An 18,553-nucleotide genomic window follows, 5' to 3' on the forward strand; every position below is an offset into this window, starting at 1 on the left:
TAGATGTTCTAATTAAAATCCTATATCTTTAAAAACCATTAAGATCAATGATTCCGATTCAATATTCAGAACACCACTGATAAGACTTTGAAAGTCGAAAAAACTGTTTCGATTGACTCAAACAGTTTTGGGCAGAAGACCTTAAACATTAAAATGAAAGATTAATGTGTGTCAACATTTCAATTATATTAATATTCAACGAAGATTTATGAAAAAAAAAATAAAAAGATCGACGATCGATCAAAAAAAAATAACCTATTAAAAAGTTTTTGATTTTTTGATTATTTTTTTTGGGGTTTACAGTAAAAAATATATTAGAATTGTTATTTTTACCTACCTTTACTCTTTTTATTTATTTATCATTATCATTATCCTTATATTTTTGTAATAAATATTAATATCTATATTATAATACAAAAATAAAGTAAAAAAAATGGGACCAAAGAAAAAAAATAATAAAAAAGGAGGACAACAACAACAACAACAACAACAAAAAGATACATCTAATAAATCAAATAGTAATAATAATAATAATAAAGTAGAGAAATCAGATAATGAAGAGACATCAGCATCTACATCATCTATTAGTGTATCATGTGATTTGAGTGAATCAGTCGATATGTCAAGTGACATTTCAAGCTCTGTTGTAGAGCTTAGTGGTAACACTGATCTTGATCAAAGTGTAGACTCACTAGATGGTGCTGATCAACACATAGATAGCCAATCAAATTCAACACCATCAACATCATCACCAACAACAATCATCACTGAAAATAATAATAATAATAATAATAATAACAGTAATAGCAATCCTAATATTGAAATTGTGGATGTTGAAAAAGTTCAAAGTGGAAATAATAATGACAATGTAGTTTTAAATGAAATTTCAAAATTATATTCATTGTTATCATTAGTCTCCAATAATGTAATAGATATAAAAGATAAATTCAATAATAATAATAATAATAATAATAGTATAAATCATTTCATTAATAATCAAAGTAGTGGTAATTTAAGTACTATCGGTAGTAGTGGTGAGGTGTTTGGTGAGTTGAGATCGAGAAGAAGCGATAGTTTCACTAGCAATGGAGATAGCAGTGAATTCGATTGGAAATCAATGTATTTGATGCTCTCACAACAATACCAACTAGAGAAGAAGCGTGGTGATGAACTTGAGATTCAAGTCAAGGACTTGGTACACGAGAATCAATTGTTGACCGGACGTATCAAAGTTTTAGAATCACATGTAGAAGTAGAGAAAAAGAAATTACATCAAGGTAAGGAGAAATCATTCAATCAATTGATTGATTATATTCATATATAATAAAGTTATTAATTAATGGTTTATCTTTTCATTTCTTTATTAATTTAGCTTTTGGTACGATTAGAACTGGAAGTAAGAAGTTGACAATGAAGTTGGGTAAAGGAAATATCGATTTGTCAACCATTCTCGATGAGTTGGGTCGCGATATCGATACGATTTCAGATAGTACGGCAATCGATCACCGTTTGACAGAGAATGCACAGTCCATGTTGAACAAACTCAATAGTTTCACACCACACAACTCTGCAACTGAATTGTTGACTCCCGAGGAAGTTGCACAACAAAAATCACAAACCACAACTGTTGCTCCATTAGTGTCACATCATAATCACAATACCGCTACTACTACTACCGCCGCGGTTGTTTCAGGTGAAGATACTACACAACATCACCAACAAAGTTTTGCTACAATAATACCAGTTGAATCAACTACACCAACACCAACAGCAACTCCAATATCAACACCATCTTCAACTCCACTATCTATTTCAGCATCAAATAGCTTAGAGAATATCATTGCAACAACAACATCGTCATCAACAACAGAACAAGAAACAGATGTAATTGATGTAGAAAGACATAGTACTAACTACAAAGAGGCAGATGGTCAAGTTGTCACTATCTCTTATGGTGGCGAACAACTCAGAAAAGTAGTCAAAGTACAATCATACGTAAGAAGATGGTATGCACAACAACAATACAAGAAATTAAGTAAGTACACATCGCAGTGAGATATTTATCTATCAAATTTGAATAATGTAAACTAATAGAACAATTCCAACTTGTAGAAACAAAGAGATTGGCAGTTGGAGAATTGTTTGAAACCGAGTCAACTTATATTACACATTTGTCGAATTTATTAAAGATCTTTGTTGCTCCACTTAGAGTAAGATTGCAAAACGGTGAGAATCTGGTGAGTGCACACGATATCGAGAGAATATTCTCAACTGCCAGCACCATCTTTAAGAGTAACTCTATATTCTTGCATCAAATGGAGGATATGTACAAGAACTTCAATCGTTGGTCGCAAATCGGTGGTAGAATGTTGGAGCAATTGCCACTGTTTGAATCGTACATTGAGTATATTATCAATTTCGATCTTTCGCAACACGCACTGAAGCGTGCTCTTCAGAATACAAACTTTGCCAACTTTATAAAGTCGGCCGAAGCCAATGTGATGCTGGGAGATCTCGACTTGCCCGATCTCCTGATTATGCCCGTCCAGAGAATTCCACGATACATCATGTTGATCCAGCAAATCAGAAGATATACCTCGGCCAGCCATCCCGACTACATCCCACTGACACGCGCACTCGACGCATTCAAGAAGTTTGCCGACGGAATCAACGAGCGAAAAGGCATGAGAATCAAGGCGCTCGCACTCGAAGACAAGATCCTCGGTTACAAAGACGACATCACCTCGAAATCGAGATATCTCATTCGTGAGGGACCTCTGCGTTACAAGAAGAACAACGAATATGTATTCCTCTTCAACGACATGCTCATGATTTGTCATCCACAATACAAAAAGTCAAAGGTTCGTCTTGGTGTTTCATCTTCGCCAAGCAGTAGTAGTAACAGTCTCACCAGTAAAGATGGAAGTAATAAAGATGGAAGTAATAAGGATGGAAGTACTTCGCCATCGTTGATGTTACCATCATCGGTAAACGGTGGATCGACATCGCCAACTCCTTCATCGCCAACACAAGATCATCATCATCATCCTCACCACGACATGCCATGCTCCTATAAGTTCATAACAAGAGTGATGCTCGACGCACGTGTAAAGATAGTTCAAGACAGTCACGAACCAAAGTTCCTCACAATCATACCAGATCAATACTCGATTGAGTTGACCGCATCATCCACCGAGGAAAGACATCTCTGGGTTAAAGATCTTATCACACTTGTCACCATCTTCACCAACAATCTACTGAACAATCCAACAACCAGTGCAAACATCATTCCAAGTAATAACCTATCATCGTCAAGCAGAGACAACTCTTTAAATTAATAATGTAATACTAAGTGGGAAACACACACAAATTATATAAATCATCTATTTATATACATAAAATATAATCATATAAATTTAGAATATATACAAAACAATCAAATACCAAATGTACTAGTAATAAAACAAATATACAGAAACTTTATTAAAATCATAATCATAAGGTTCTTTTTTTCATTATTTTTGTTTGTGATAATATCATTTTGAAATCGACAGATCATCTAATAAAACAAAGATAAAAGGATAGATAATCATTACACGAGTCTATTCATATGAATAACAAAATTGTAAAATAATGAATTGACATTGATTGTTTGGTTGTTTGTTTTCTTATTTAATAGGATAAAAATAGTTACAGATTTATTTGGTTGTTGTTTTTTTTTTTTTTTTAATTGTTGACTACAAAGTACTAAGCAGTTGGTTTTGGAGTGTCTGATTTTGGCTTTGGTGGACCAGTTCTTGGTCTATTATTTGGTCTTGAGTTGTTATTATTATTATTATTATTGTTGTTGTTGTTATTTGATTGTTGTTGTTGTTTATTTTTTACAGATTTGATGATCTTGTTGATTTCCTTCATGGCATTCTCAATGTCTTCGAGTTCACCACGAATCACAACTTCTTTGGTTTGGCTATCGGGTGGTGGAATGGTGATTTTAACGTTGAATTCCTCACGCAAACGCTTGATTGTGGCACCACCGGCACCGATCAACAAACGGTGACTCTCCTTCGGGATGTTGTGTAGTGTCATGATGTCACCAAAGAACTCCTCTGGCTTGATCATGTCGAGAATACGCTGACGTGCATTCTCAACGTCGTCGGATCTACCTTTGATGGTGATGACTTTGTTCTCCTTCTCTTTGAGGTCTGGCACGGTGATCTGAGTGTTGGTGAGTTCACGCAACTCGTTGAGCTTCTTTCCGTCGCGACCAATGATTTTACCGTGATCGGACTTTGGTACTGTAAGCTTGATGGTGACGGCTTGGTCACCTTGCAGCACCTCCTTGATCTTTGAGAATACAACCAACTGCTCTGGTAGCAAACCAGCCATGTTCTTAATGGTTGGATCTGCACCGGCTTTCATCAACAGCTCAATGATTGGAAACTGGTCTTTCATAGTATCTATAGTAACCAGCTTGTGAAGACTGGTAGATCCAACTTGATTGGTTGCATTTGGATCTGCTCCTTTTTCTAATAAATATTTAACAATTTCTGAATTTGTTGAAAGAAGCAATTAATATTTTGAATTTCAAATTGGTATTGGATACCATCATGGTTTAAACTATTATTATTATTAATTACTTACTAACTCTCTTTTTAACAATGGCACCATGTAATGGTAAATCACCAAATGAATCTTTTTGGTTGGGTGAAACTTTTACTACTTCAATTAAACGTTTGACTTCATCGAGTTGGTCAGCTTCGGCAGCAAACTTTAACATTGATCCATTGAGAGTATCTTGGTCATTGCTGTTTGTTGCTGTAGTTGTTGTTGTTGTAGTGGTAGTGGATTCATCATCAACTAATACATCATCGATTGAATTCATTTTTATATTGAAATTTTTTGGAAATAAATAAATAGAAAAACCTGGAATTATAATTTATAATTAAATGTATGGAAAAAAAGTAAAACTAAAATAAATATTATATGATTGTTAGTTTATTGATTTAAATTTGGTTGGAATGAGAAAATAGTATGAAAAAAAATGGTTATAATAAAAAAAAAAGTTTAAGATAAAGGTCTTCTTTCTCTTTGCTTTTGCTTTTATAGGATTTATGATATGTTTATAAATATATTATTAAAATATTGAATATGAATGAAATGTTTTTGTTAACATTGAGAACAAAACACCCTATTTCCTTTCATCTCTCAAATTATGATGATCAATATCAATGATGTATGTATATGTTTTTTTTTTTTTATTATTATATTGTGGAGACTCTTTTTTAGTAGTAGAGTATATTATTATTTTAATTTAAAAAATAAAAAATGCTATTTGTTTTGTTGTTGTTGTTGTTGTTGTTGTTGTTTTGACACAAAATATATGGTAAGCGCAATAGCTCCTCTCTTTTTGCATTTGACTTTTTCTTTTTGTTTGTGATGAAGATGGGATGATATAGATGGTGATATGAAGTGTACCCCTACATTACACTACATTCCTCTTGTTTTAATTTATTTCAGGTGTGTGAATTTAGTTGTTCCGATTGGTGTGTGTTGTTGCGTTATAAAAACATTAAAGGAGTTGACTTTTTGTGTGTGAGTTGTAAAACAAATATGAAAATATTGATTCAAAATGCTAATTTCGAGTGATTCTCAGAATCTATGCCATGCCATAACAAAATATATATTTATCACTACACCTTTATAAGAGATAAAGGTTGTTTGGGAGTTTACTAAAATACATACCAGTGGCAGAACAGAGAATTGATTCTGTGGGGATGGACAAAAAAAAATCGTTGGTAGTTTGATATTAGGTAATTGATTGATTGATTGACTGATTAAAAAAAGTATGATTATAAAAAAAAATCTAAATATCTATCTAGTTATGTGTTTGTTGATCGGATATATGTATATCAAGATTTATATATAATTTGTGAATAAAGTTATGTTTGGTCAAATGACACGCGCTGTTGATTTATTAATAAAAAAAAGAGTACTCTTTGGAGGGGAATCAATGTCACACAATTCTGAACAAGAAAATTAATTATCATAAAATTAGTGACGGTGAGAAAGCATCTTTTCATAATAGCTCAAAGATATAAAAAAAACAAAAAAAAAATCGATTTTTTTCAAATTTTCAAAATTAGATGAATTTTTTTAAAAAATTTAAGAATATTTTTTTAACTAATAAATAAAACGATAAACTATCTCCAAATATATAATTTGAAGTAGATTTTACATTTAACTTTTAAATAGTTTATTAAAGATATCTAGATTAATAAAGTTAAAGCAACAACAACAACTTTAATATAATAATTGTAAAATGGCTGATTACGAACATGATGGAGGGTGAGTGATTAGAATGAACAAACTCTGTTAATGTATTACACATTAACATATATGTAATAACTGCGTAAACTAACTAACTAACTAACATTTGATTGATTGACTGATATAAAATTGTATTATATAACATTACATAGATATGATGGTGGAGATGATGAACCAGAAGAAGAGGAATTCGAAGAATACGTTGAAGAGGCAACAGAGACACAATACACAGACATAGTAGATCCAAATGCAACAGGTGATTCTGGTGAGTCTGGAAGAGTACCACCGCACTTGAGAAAGACTACTAGATACATGACGAAATACGAGAGAGCAAGACTTTTAGGTTCGAGAGCACTTCAAATTAGTATGAACGCTCCAATCATGGTTGAACTCGAAGGTGAAACAGATCCACTACAGATTGCATGGAAAGAGTTGAGAGCTAAGAAGATTCCTTTAATTATTAGAAGGTAAGTGAATACACTAGTGTTCTAATTTAACAGTTACTCTCTTTACTTTGTAAAAATAATTAATAATCATCATTTTTCGCAATTAATTTCTTTAGATTTTTACCAAATGGTGCATACGAAGATTGGTCTGTAGATGAACTCGTTGTAGCTCAATAAACAAACAATCAATATAAATAAACAGAAAAAGAAATAAAAAAAATAATAAAAACAAAAGAAAAGATATAAAAACAATCAAAAAAAAGATACAGTTGGAAAGCTTGATTTTAAGTTAAATTTGATTTATTAAGAAATTTATATAGATCACCACCATTCATATCCAAATGTCTAGACGGACATGTTTACCATAAAAAGAAAAAATGGACCTTTATTTGAATTTATCTCAAAGTAGATATATCTACTTAAAGTAGAAATAAAAAAAATTATTATCAAAAAGAAATTTAAATACCTAATTAAGTCTTTCTTTCTAACTTGACCTTAATAAAAAAAACTATTGTCATAATTTTTAAAAATTTCAAAACTATTTTTTATCACAAGTAATTTTAATAAATGTCTTCACAACAATTACATCAAAGAGCAGGAAGAAGTGAGAAAGGAAAGGAGTTAGACAAACTAATCGAGCAGTTTTATAATAGTAGTAGCACACAGGAACAACAAGAGAAAGATAAAAACAAGAAACCAATCAATCCCAAATTGAAATGGATAAAGAAGAAGCTGGAAGCACTTTTTTGGTTATCACTAGGAGTTGCTCTTGCCTATTATACTGATTTACTTGATGTCATATTGCATAGTGATAAAGTTGATAGGTAATAATGATAGAGTTGATGTTATTAATCAAACAACACTAACACAAACATTCTACATCTAGATTCTATTTTAACATTGGTTTAGTTGGATTGTTTGTTTTCTTTGTACTTTATATAAATGTTGCATATATCTATGGTGCTAGAAATAAGTCATCACTTGATTGGGAAAAGGAATTTCCAAATTCAATAAGAGTTGCTACAGCATCGTTGATCATAACAACCATAGGTTTCATATGCGGATTTTGGCCTATCTGGGGTTGGTTTACACCACTATTATTGTTTATCTATACAGTATCAATATCTTATTTGATATGATTTAGCATTTTATTATAATAGTTGATATAGTTGTCAAATTTCATTTCTAAAGTATAGTAAAGTAAAGTAAATAAAATCAAATAAATTAAATTGTACATAAAGAAATAATTAGTTCGACATTAGTTATTAAGAGATCATTTTTTTCTTATTGTTATCATCATAAATTCTGTATGATATTATTTTAATGATTCAAATGAATGAAAAGTTATTAGATTTTGATAAGAAAAATATGATCACTTGTGTTTCGACCTGTTCCCCCCAAACCCACACATTAACCAAATTTCTCACGAAATTTGGGAACTTTCGATCTTCCAACAACATATTTTTAAAGCAGCTGTCAAAAGTAAAATAAAAATAAAATAAATTTCAAAAAAAGAAAAGATGGTTTTTTTGAATACTGATGCTTGAAGATGCCCTTCTAACATCATTTATTATAACCACATTAATATATATATATTATAGATAATATAATAGTTGCATAGAGTTTAGTTTTGTTTTCTTTTATAACTTATTTAATCATATAATAGTAGATAACAAAAAAAAAACAAAAGAAATGGTAGATTTTCATAGGATAATGGTTGCTACCGTTACGATTGGAGTTACATTCTTCACGTGTATGATGACTGTACTCTACTACATGTTTCCTTGTATAGTTTTAATTCGTCCATTTTCATATCGCTGGTATCTTGCTGCCAATAACTTTTCTGCAGACCTCTGGTACCGTATGAATCTGTTCATCTTTGAGATCTTCAATGGCATTACAGTTAAGATCTCTGGTGATGATGTACCCGATGGAGAAGGTGCACTCATCATGATGAATCATCCATCAGAAGTAGATTGGATTTTCACTTGGTGTCTTGGAGTCAGAAAGAAATCACTTTCCAACATTAAAATTATATTAAAAGATGTAAGTAGTAGTGTGTAGATAGATAAAACCTTTGAAATATAATTTAGAGAAATTCAAATTAATTTTAATCATTAAAACAGGAAATTAAATATGTCCCTGCAGTTGGTTGGGGATGTGACAATCTAGATTTTATTTATTTGACACGTGATTGGACATACGATGAGAAACATCTTCAATACAGATTAGAGAAATTCAAAGAAGTCGGTTTCAGATCGTGGTTAACCATTTTCCCAGAGGGCACAGATATGGAGCCCGAGAAATTGAAAAAGAGTCATGATGTATTGTATCATTGAATATTTGTTAACTAACTATTTATTTTTGAATATTATATTAATCAACTGTTTGTTTTTTGATTATCCATATAGTATGCAGATAGAATGGGATATCCAAAGTTTAACAATGTTTTATTACCAAGACATAAAGGTGTCCAGACTTGTTTGGATGTGTTGAGACCGACTTGGGATGCAGTCTATGATATCACTATTGGCTATGAGAGTAAGCCAACAATTGGTACCTGTTTCACCGGTGTCAATCCAAAGGTGGTGAATATTCACGTCAATAGAATTCCCATCAAAGATGTGCCAACCGATGAGAAACAACTTCAAGACTGGCTCTTCAAGCTCTACGCAGAGAAAGATAAACTTTTAGAGAATCTTAAAGTTCACAAACAATTCCCAAAACCAAGAATTACACCATTACGTATGTTATTATTATTATTAACAATTAAATCAATCAATCATGATCTATCACAAATATATTAATATTAACATATAAAAACAAACAAACAATAACAGCACAATCAACCTATTTAGTTGCAGCATTTTGGTTTAGTTGTTTATTAGCATCATTTTATTTCATGTTGACATCGTCATCATTCAGAATCTATACATTCTTGACTATGGTATTCTATATTGTATGCTCGAAATCCAATACACTTAGAACTCTTAGAGGTATCAACAAACCAGGAAACAAAAAGATAAGAGGTCCAAAAACACACACAAATTAATTATATTTTATTAAATTATATTACAACAAACCACCAGATTAGATAGTCAGATAAGTCCTTTGTAAATTATATCTTCGAATAGATCCATCTTTATTTAAATTATATTCCAAAAATATAAAAAAAACAGCTTTCTTTTTTTTTCTTTACAAGTTTTAACCATATTTGGTTATTGTCAATTGTTTTTCTCATTTTTTTTAATTGTGTGTGTTGTATGTTCACCAAATTTATTATTATTATTATTAGTGGTGTAAACATTAATGTTATGTTAAAGATGATAAAATTAAATCTTAATAGATAATTATAATAAATAATATATTTATTTATAACTATTTTTTTGTATTGATGTGGAATTTGTTTTATTCAATCTTTCCAACTACAATGTAGGTAAAATAAGCTATCTATACTTCAATTACATTACAACTCATCTAATAGATTTAATTTAATTTTACAATTATAGTAAAGCATTATCTCAATTTAGAAGAGTAAATGATCTATATAAACATGTCCAGGAGTCACAAAAGAATGTAGCTTTATTTCATTTAGGTCATTGGGTAAAGGTAGGTGAAACAAAACAGAGCAATGAATAATAAACTTTTTAATTAATGTTGTTGTTGTTGTTGTTGTTGTTGTTGTTGATTTTAAAATAATAAAAGTTGAAAGTTGGTGGAACACCATTTATAGTTAGAAGAAGAACACTCACTTGGTATCCTGGTTCGGTGTTTGAGAGTATAGCTATCTACGATAAGAATACCACGAAAAAGATCACCGATTTCATTACACATCCATTCTTGGACTATGACAATCGTCCTATCAACAATGTGCTGGATGAAGTTGCAGTGGCACCGCTAAACACTGATCAAGAGTGCTCAGTAGATTCCACCTCAAAGAATATAATGCCTAGAACACCAAACAAACATTTCGAAATAACATCGGAGCGTAAAAATCAACTAACCCAACCTACGAAACCATCGTTTAAATTCGAGAAAGACACCGAAGGCTACTATCTTATCGACCGCGACTCTGGCCAGTTCTCGCTGATACTAAACTATCTGAGATCTGGCGAGATACCTCTTACTCTGCCAACGAGTATCGATATCAACATGTTACTATTGGACTCACAATTCTATAGACTCTATGATTTAGAAAAGAAACTAACCAATGTAAGTTAATAGATATAAAATTATCATAACAACTACTAACTAAACTAAACTAATAATTATTTAATAGAGAATACTATCTACAAGAAGAGATGAAGAAAGAATGTATGTATTGAATTCAGAGATGGCTCATAAAGATCAACCACCCTATTTTATTATTGACAAGAGCTGGGTCATTCAATGGAGAAAGTTCATCGACGAGGAAGGTGAACCTCCCAAATCAATCGATAATACCAAGCTATTTACCACTGATGGATCATTGAAAAAAGATTTGGAACTAAACTCTCATTATATCTGTGTATCAAAAGATACTTGGATGATGATTGCCAAACGATATCCAAAAAGTGGTCCAATAATGCCAAGAGCAACAAAAGATATTTATAGTTTACCAATGTAAGTAGTTTATTATAATCATTATAAGTATTAATACTAACATTGGATTCAATCATTTCTATAGTCCATCTTCTTTTTGGGATACAAGATAACAAAAAACATAAACATAAATATAATAAAAACAAATGTAAATAATAATGTGTAAATAACCTTTTTAAACAAAAAAAAAAAAAAAGTAAGTTAACAATTTTAATTTTATTGATTGATCATTATTATATTATTTTATATTATAAAAAAGAGAAAATATAGTATTTAAGGTATTATATTATTATTATCTGTAAGATTTTGTTTATGAATCTACAGAGTCTTGTGAAGTGGTAGTTGATGGAAGATTGATTGGTTTTAATTCTCCGATACGTTTCTTTCTTAACAATCTTCTTTCAGTCTTTAATTTCTCTTTGTGTGATCTAACCTTTGTCTCGACCATGGAGAACGACTCTTCGTTGTCGTCTACATCCACTCTGTAACCAGCAAAGTACTCGGTGAGTTGCTCTGGAGTTGGGTCAAAGTTTGGTTCAACAAATGGTCCGATATTGAGTGCCAACGACGAAGATGGAACCTGTGAGATCTGTCCATTGTGTGGATTGAAAATACCATCGTAAATCTTTAACTTTTGTCCCAAATAATATCTGTTGTTGTTCTTTGGTAACATTCCCATAACTGCATGTCTAATAATATGTTCTGGATTCTTTTCTCTCATTTCTTTTGCTTTTGTTTCCTAATGAATATGATTATTATTATTGTTTGATTTACACATATGTTAATAGATAGATAGTAGATTAGATCAAATATTGTAAAACTATATACCTTTAAACCACCTGGATAACCAGAATGTTTTCTATATAACTTTTGATCCCATTTCTTTCCTGTGAATTCGATACGATGGGCATTTAATACAACTACATAATCACCACACAAACGAGTGGCAGAGTTGTCAAAGATTGGCTTATGCTTTCCACGTAACAATCCTGCAATCTTTGATGCCAATTTACCAACGTGATGTCCTGTAGCATCGACAACATGCCATAATGGTGCTGAAGTGAGTGGGTTCTGTCATTTCATAAACAAACATGTTCATATTAATATCTAACCTGTTTTAATCAATCAAACTATAATGTTGAATATCATATCTACCTTGAAAATAGCTCTAGATCCCATTTTAATATAATATATATAAAATGATTATTATCAATAATAACAATAATAATGCAAAAAAAAAAACGATAAAATGATCAAAAAAAAAAAATTAAAAAAAATTAAAATAAAAAAAATGAAAAACTAAAAATTAATCAACTTTAGTTGTTCAATTACATTGCATTATTGATATACAAATTATTTAGTAGTTAAATTAATGACCAATTGAAATTATTCGAATAATTCTTTGTTTTATAGTTAGTTGATTAGTAAAGTTTGTTTCGTACGAAAATGTTATTCAATTGTAGTAGAACTTTTTTGAAACAACATCAACAACAGACAACTAAATCATTGGTAAAAACATTGGTTTTGTCAGTTCAACAACAACAACAAACTATATATAGATTTTCAACAGCTACATCAACACAACTCTATCGTGATAGAATATCAAGCAATACAATCGACTCTATCAAGCTACCAAAGAATCAATGGTCAGTGAGTAGACTTGGTTTGAATGTAGACGATCTAAATCTAATAGAATCAGAGCAAAAAGCTACATTGTAAGTTCATCTCTAGTTTTTGATCAAGTTGGACAATCTTGCCACACACCACCTTACTACTTTTTTTTTTTTTTTTTTTCAAATCCAGGATTTCAGCTTTTAAAAATGGATGTAATTTAATACATTCCTATAATAACGATTCAAAGTCACCAACAGATGTGTTGTCTTCGATTGTCGGTGTTTCCGATGTGGATACAACAGACAAGCAGAGCAATGTGATTATAAAGCGATCGGAATTAATATATATGCAGCGATCACGTCCACTTCCACCAAGCCAGTCACTCTCGGACCAGGCCGATATCCGACGTTTCATTGTCGACCAAGTCAGCTGCTCGCTGGAAAGACTTTCAACGCGCCAACTCGATGTATTTCTCCTGGACATCTCTAGCTGCATTTTGATGTCGACCAGCTTCGAACAGACTCGTCAACAGATTCAAACGTCGATGGTGGCACTCGAAGAGATGGTCGCCTCTGGCAAACTACAGAGCTACGGTTTGTCTCTGAATAACCTGGCACCAACCGCCGGAGAAACCATAGAACTACTGGAATCCATCCTCCAATTCCAATCGCCACACTTCCAGTTCCTCGAATTTCCATTCAATATCTGTCAACACGAAACATTCTCTATGAACAACTACAGCGTAAACACACAGTCACTCATTGAATTTGCCAAACAACACCAACTGACAACCATCAACTCCAGTCCCTCCTACTTTACCAACCCAGTCACAGGAAAACTATCTCGTTTCGCCAACGTACGTTCACACAAAGATCAAGACCTACACAAACTCCTAAAGGAAGCATTCGATCTTGCCATTCACCTTGAAATTATTAATCCAATTTTTGTAAGTTTCAAACAAATATACAACAAACATATTTATTTAATAACTAACAACAGTATTATATTATATTATATAGAAAGATTCAGTTCAAGCTGAGATGATAAAGAGAACACCAGATATTATTGGACAATTGAGATGGGCACATCTCTTGGTGTATGATGCACAAAAGCATGAGAAGCTGTCAAACTATTGGAGTTGGCGACGTCTTTTGTCCAGCAAGATTCGTCCCCAGGTGAATGAGGCAGTGATGTCGATATTCAGCAATCACATTATGAATTCATGGGGTGCTGGCTACCGCAAAGCCATCAACAATCTCTTTGATCTCTACAGTAACTCACTGGAGGCATCGATATTCGACCAACAGGAACAACTTGCCAACCAACTATACAAATCACTAGAAATACCGATCGCATCGACATCGACAACCACCACCAACACCGATCTTCTCAAACTATCACAGCAAATCTCTGCTACCGCTGGAATCGACCTCACCATAGAAACACTCACCAACACCGATGAATTGAAATCAATTTTTAACCAACCAAACAACAAACAAATTAATTTAACAACCAACCAACTTTGTAATTCAATAAATTCAATCAATTGGAAATATTAATTAAATATTTTCATTACATTAAATAATAGTTTGCAAAATCATCAAATGCAAAATTTATGCACGTGCATTTATTTTCATTTTTTTTTTTTTTTCAGTCAAGCAGATCGCAAGTTCTAAAAATCCATTCACCACAGTAAAGCACCACATATCAATTTCTTCATACTAAAAATTGATCGTCTTGCATTTGAGAAAAAAATTAAAAAAATTGAAAAAAAATTGAAAAAAATAAAAAAAATAAAAAAAAAGAACTACAATTCAGTTTGTTCAAAATAAGTTTGTCTTTTTTGTGTTTTTTTTTAAAACTTTATATTATTTAACTGTTTATTTATTTTAATTTTAATTGATTAATTTTAATAGCAGTAATAAAAAAGATGGCATCGTTTTCACTAGATTTAGGAACTATTAAATCAAATACTGAGGGTTGGGGTCCAACTGGTAACATCGAGAAATTCGATGATATTCCATATGCCCCATTCTCAAAGAGTGAGAAGATTGGAAAGTGTTCCGATTTCAACTCCAACATGAAGCAATATCGTATGTCATCAAATTAATCAATCATCATATATTTAATGAACATACAAAACAAACCAATCGATCTATCAAAGAACGACATAGCAGAAAGACAGACAGGGATAGGTCAGCTAAACAACATAATAACAATTAATTGCTGCCGATTACAATCTGTTTAGTTTTGATCGATCGATCAATTGATTATTTGTTTTGTTCATCAATCATTCATGCTGCTGCTATTATTATAAAATTTAACAAATTTTTACTTAACTTTTTAAATTTTACAAACAAAAATAATATATATTATAGAAAGACAAAATATTTATGGTGCTAATGCTTCTAATCCATTCACATTCAAGTTGGATGAGGATGAGGATAGCTTCCAATTGGTAGATTATTCAAGACCATCTGCCAACAAAGGACAATATAAACAGGGTCGTCGTCAATTGGGTGGTGGTCAACAACAACAACAACAACGTGGATTCTACGGTCAACGTCAAGGTGGTCGTGTCATTTTGGATCGTCACTCCGGTCGTGGATCACACGGTGGTCGTAAACAAGGTGGAAATCGTTACAACAATCGTTACCACTGGAACGATCGTCGTCAAAAGAATCGTGAATCATCCATTGAGATCGGTGCCGACTGGGAACTCAAGGAGGAGATCGATCTTACTGTATTAAAACAATATGTTATTGAAGTTATTCCACAATCTGAATTAATGTAAGTAGTCATCACAACACACTCACATACACAAATCAATGAATATCACACATATCAAACAGTAGTTGGTGACTAACCTATTTAACAACAAAACAATCTTAGTGCAACATGTGGTGCAGTTAGATATTATAATAAAGACATTGAGAGAGTCAATGCTAGAGATGAAAGAAAGCTACAGAGAACTGATAAGGAGATTCCATTGATCTCTACCTCTGACGACAAGGTCATCAGAACCAACTTTAAATTTGCTAATGTATATGCTACCGACGAGATTATGTCGACATTGATGACAGCCAATCGTTCTGTATACTCTTGGGATATCGTTGTCATCCGTATCGGTGGAAAGATCTTCTTTGAGCATCGTCCAGGTACTACTAACACACTCACTGTAAACGAAACATCAAACTCACATTACGACGACAAAGATCCAGTCAACTCTGCATCTGCACTCTCAAATGAAGCTGCTGAAGTAAACATTAACTATTGGCAACAAGTTCTTACAAATGTAATGTATCAATAATAATAATAGTAATAACTTTTAAAGTGAAATTAACTTATTAACTTTTAATAATTAATAAATAATTATATATATAGGATGAACCACACAAGTTTGAAACTCAATTGGATGAAGAGGAATATGAAAACTGTGTACCAGTCGGTTATAGATATATGAAGTGGAATCTTGGAGATGACATTACCGTTTTGGCTAGAACAGAGGTCGATGGTTGCTACGTAGATAAAGATCAAACAACCAAGTTTGTCTCGATTAAGGCTACCAACGAATTTGACAAGAGAGATCAATCAACAGACTTTAGAAAGAACATCGATAATCAACGTGCTTCAGTGTTGGCCAACGAAATGAAGAACAACTCCACCAAGTTTGCCAAGTGGTCGATTCAATCAACACTCGCCGGTGTCGAAACAATGAACTTGGGTTACGTTTCACGTTACTACCAAGGTGACCCAACCAACCACGTCGTTCTCGCCTCACAAAACTACTCTGTTTCCAGTTTGAACTCTCAGAATCGTGTCGATATGCGTAACACCTGGGGTATTTTCAAGCGTATCGTACAGAGCTGCATGAAGTTACCAAACGGAAAATATTTGTTGCATCGTGATCCAAATCGTGCCGTCGTCAACATTTACGCCGTCCCCGAAAATGCCTTTGATCCAGAGGAAGAAGAAGTTCAAGAGGAAGAAGAGGAAACCCAAAACAAGGGTTGGGCTCAATCCACCAGATAAAATATATAAAATTATATTTTTATTCAAAAAAGAAAAGATAAAAAACAACAAAAAAAAAAAAATAACAAACTTCACTCGATAAAAAAAAAAACAAATCTGAATAAAAAAAATAAATAAATTATATATCTCTTAAAAAAAAAAAATCAAACGAACGAATCATTTTTTCATTGAATTATTTAATATATTATTATTTGTAAATACATAATGGATTTATCTAAATTAGTAGCTATATATTCACAGAAACAAAATCAACAACAACAACAACAACAACAACAACAAAATCTAAATCCACTGACAAACCAAAACAATAATGTACAACAAATACTACCGATTATCAGTACAAATAATAATATAAATACTACATTAAAGCAATCAAATAGTCGAACAGTTAGCAGCAATAATTATATTAATAACAATAACATTAAGCAACCAAATAGTAATAATAGAAATAACAAGAATAACAATAGTAATAATAATATTCATCCTAATAATAATAATAATAAAAAGTTTAATGTTAGAAATCAACCACAAAATAATAAAAGGAAAAAAACAGATGAAGAAGAGGATGATAATATAGGTGCTGCAGCTGATGACGATGGTGATATGGATGAGATGAAGAGAATAAAGTTATTTAATCAAAGATTAAAGACAATAAAGATACAAGAATCACCAGAAGATATTGAAAGGTACTTGGAAGAAAGAAGAAAAAGATACCCATCAAGACAGAATATAGAATCCAAACAAAAAGATATTCAAGAATCAAGAAAGAGAGGTGAAATAACTACAACTACAACAGAAATAACAAATGAAAATAATAAAAAGAATAAAAACAATAGAAATAATAGAAATAATAATCGTTTTAATAAGAAAAATAACAATAGTATAAAAGATAAACAAGTGGAATCTGTAGCACCCAAAGAGGATGGAGAAGAAACAGATAGCAGTTTGACAATTGAAATAGAAGAAAAGATAATGTCTGATCAAACTGATATTGAAAATAATAATATCACATCTCAAACTATTATTGTAAACAATGAAGAGACTAATAAACAAGAGGATCCTCTTACCGAGATGGTTGAGAAGATAGAAGAAATTGAAGAAGAGCCTTCATCACTTCAACACTTTAAATCAACGACCAACATTGATGTTGAGAAAGAAGTTTCCAAAATTACCAAAGTTAATAATAATAATGACAAAAATACAAAATTAAAGAATCAACAAAAACAACAAAATCAAACATCCAAGCCAAAGTCTAATTTTTCAAATACATTGTATTCAAAGGTAAGAAGTTTGTTTTGATTTCTGTGAATCTAGAAATTATTATTAATCCAAGATATCCAGTTATTTTCAAGAGAGATTTCTGCTGAAAAAAGTATAATTCTTCAATGTTTTAGACATCTGGCAAATACAATAAAAGTTAGAGATGGGCTCATTACAGAGGAGGAAGAAGATAGTGGTAGCGAAAACGAAGGTATCACAAAAATCGACAATTAGTTAAATAAATTAATTTTTTTTAACAATATAAATCGATTGATTTGATTTTTGATAATAAT

General features: G+C 31.6%; 9 protein-coding genes across 9 annotated transcripts; 7 read left to right on the forward strand and 2 right to left on the reverse strand.

The window, feature by feature from the left end:
- Positions 1 to 433: 433 nt before the first annotated feature.
- On the forward strand, positions 434 to 3,338 carry gxcII (pleckstrin domain-containing protein; the record flags this gene model as incomplete). The annotated part of the gene is made up of 4 exons (XM_020574104.1): positions 434 to 1,277; positions 1,373 to 2,035; positions 2,095 to 2,404; positions 2,606 to 3,338. 4 exons carry the CDS (start codon positions 434 to 436, stop codon positions 3,336 to 3,338), a joined length of 2,550 nt encoding a protein of 849 aa, XP_020436176.1.
- Positions 3,339 to 3,747: 409 nt separating this feature from the next.
- Positions 3,748 to 4,882, reverse strand: PPL_03133 (ankyrin repeat-containing protein; the record flags this gene model as incomplete). The annotated part of the gene is made up of 2 exons (XM_020574105.1): positions 3,748 to 4,526; positions 4,642 to 4,882. 2 exons carry the CDS (start codon positions 4,880 to 4,882, stop codon positions 3,748 to 3,750), a joined length of 1,020 nt encoding a protein of 339 aa, XP_020436177.1.
- Positions 4,883 to 6,319: 1,437 nt separating this feature from the next.
- Positions 6,320 to 6,950, forward strand: rpb6 (RpoK/RPB6 RNA polymerase subunit family protein; the record flags this gene model as incomplete). Its single annotated transcript, XM_020574106.1, has 3 exons — positions 6,320 to 6,345; positions 6,480 to 6,794; positions 6,890 to 6,950. The coding sequence occupies 3 exons, from the start codon at positions 6,320 to 6,322 to the stop codon at positions 6,948 to 6,950; spliced, it is 402 nt and encodes a 133-aa protein (XP_020436178.1).
- A 390-nt stretch (positions 6,951 to 7,340) lies between these two features.
- On the forward strand, positions 7,341 to 7,962 carry tmem128 (putative transmembrane protein; the record flags this gene model as incomplete). The annotated part of the gene is made up of 3 exons (XM_020574107.1): positions 7,341 to 7,597; positions 7,660 to 7,853; positions 7,934 to 7,962. 3 exons carry the CDS (start codon positions 7,341 to 7,343, stop codon positions 7,960 to 7,962), a joined length of 480 nt encoding a protein of 159 aa, XP_020436179.1.
- A 503-nt stretch (positions 7,963 to 8,465) lies between these two features.
- PPL_03136 (uncharacterized protein) lies at positions 8,466 to 11,467 on the forward strand (the record flags this gene model as incomplete). The annotated part of the gene is made up of 10 exons (XM_020574108.1): positions 8,466 to 8,819; positions 8,900 to 9,097; positions 9,185 to 9,518; positions 9,614 to 9,769; positions 9,976 to 10,003; positions 10,069 to 10,089; positions 10,283 to 10,382; positions 10,479 to 10,985; positions 11,053 to 11,375; positions 11,440 to 11,467. The coding sequence occupies 10 exons, from the start codon at positions 8,466 to 8,468 to the stop codon at positions 11,465 to 11,467; spliced, it is 2,049 nt and encodes a 682-aa protein (XP_020436180.1).
- A 197-nt stretch (positions 11,468 to 11,664) lies between these two features.
- Positions 11,665 to 12,533, reverse strand: PPL_03137 (large ribosomal subunit protein uL13; the record flags this gene model as incomplete). Its single annotated transcript, XM_020574109.1, has 3 exons — positions 11,665 to 12,093; positions 12,183 to 12,425; positions 12,510 to 12,533. The coding sequence occupies 3 exons, from the start codon at positions 12,531 to 12,533 to the stop codon at positions 11,665 to 11,667; spliced, it is 696 nt and encodes a 231-aa protein (XP_020436181.1).
- A 267-nt stretch (positions 12,534 to 12,800) lies between these two features.
- Positions 12,801 to 14,527, forward strand: PPL_03138 (uncharacterized protein; the record flags this gene model as incomplete). The annotated part of the gene is made up of 3 exons (XM_020574110.1): positions 12,801 to 13,069; positions 13,158 to 13,914; positions 13,988 to 14,527. The coding sequence occupies 3 exons, from the start codon at positions 12,801 to 12,803 to the stop codon at positions 14,525 to 14,527; spliced, it is 1,566 nt and encodes a 521-aa protein (XP_020436182.1).
- A 371-nt stretch (positions 14,528 to 14,898) lies between these two features.
- On the forward strand, positions 14,899 to 17,000 carry eif3d (eukaryotic translation initiation factor 3 subunit D; the record flags this gene model as incomplete). The annotated part of the gene is made up of 4 exons (XM_020574111.1): positions 14,899 to 15,061; positions 15,347 to 15,758; positions 15,861 to 16,263; positions 16,353 to 17,000. The coding sequence occupies 4 exons, from the start codon at positions 14,899 to 14,901 to the stop codon at positions 16,998 to 17,000; spliced, it is 1,626 nt and encodes a 541-aa protein (XP_020436183.1).
- A 204-nt stretch (positions 17,001 to 17,204) lies between these two features.
- Positions 17,205 to 18,494, forward strand: PPL_03140 (uncharacterized protein; the record flags this gene model as incomplete). The annotated part of the gene is made up of 2 exons (XM_020574112.1): positions 17,205 to 18,288; positions 18,334 to 18,494. The coding sequence occupies 2 exons, from the start codon at positions 17,205 to 17,207 to the stop codon at positions 18,492 to 18,494; spliced, it is 1,245 nt and encodes a 414-aa protein (XP_020436184.1).
- Between the last annotated feature and the right edge of the window lie 59 nt (positions 18,495 to 18,553).

This window comes from Heterostelium album, assembly GCF_000004825.1.
Source record: "Heterostelium album PN500 unplaced genomic scaffold PPL_scaffold3, whole genome shotgun sequence".
Taxonomy (NCBI): domain Eukaryota; phylum Evosea; class Eumycetozoa; order Acytosteliales; family Acytosteliaceae; genus Heterostelium; species Heterostelium album.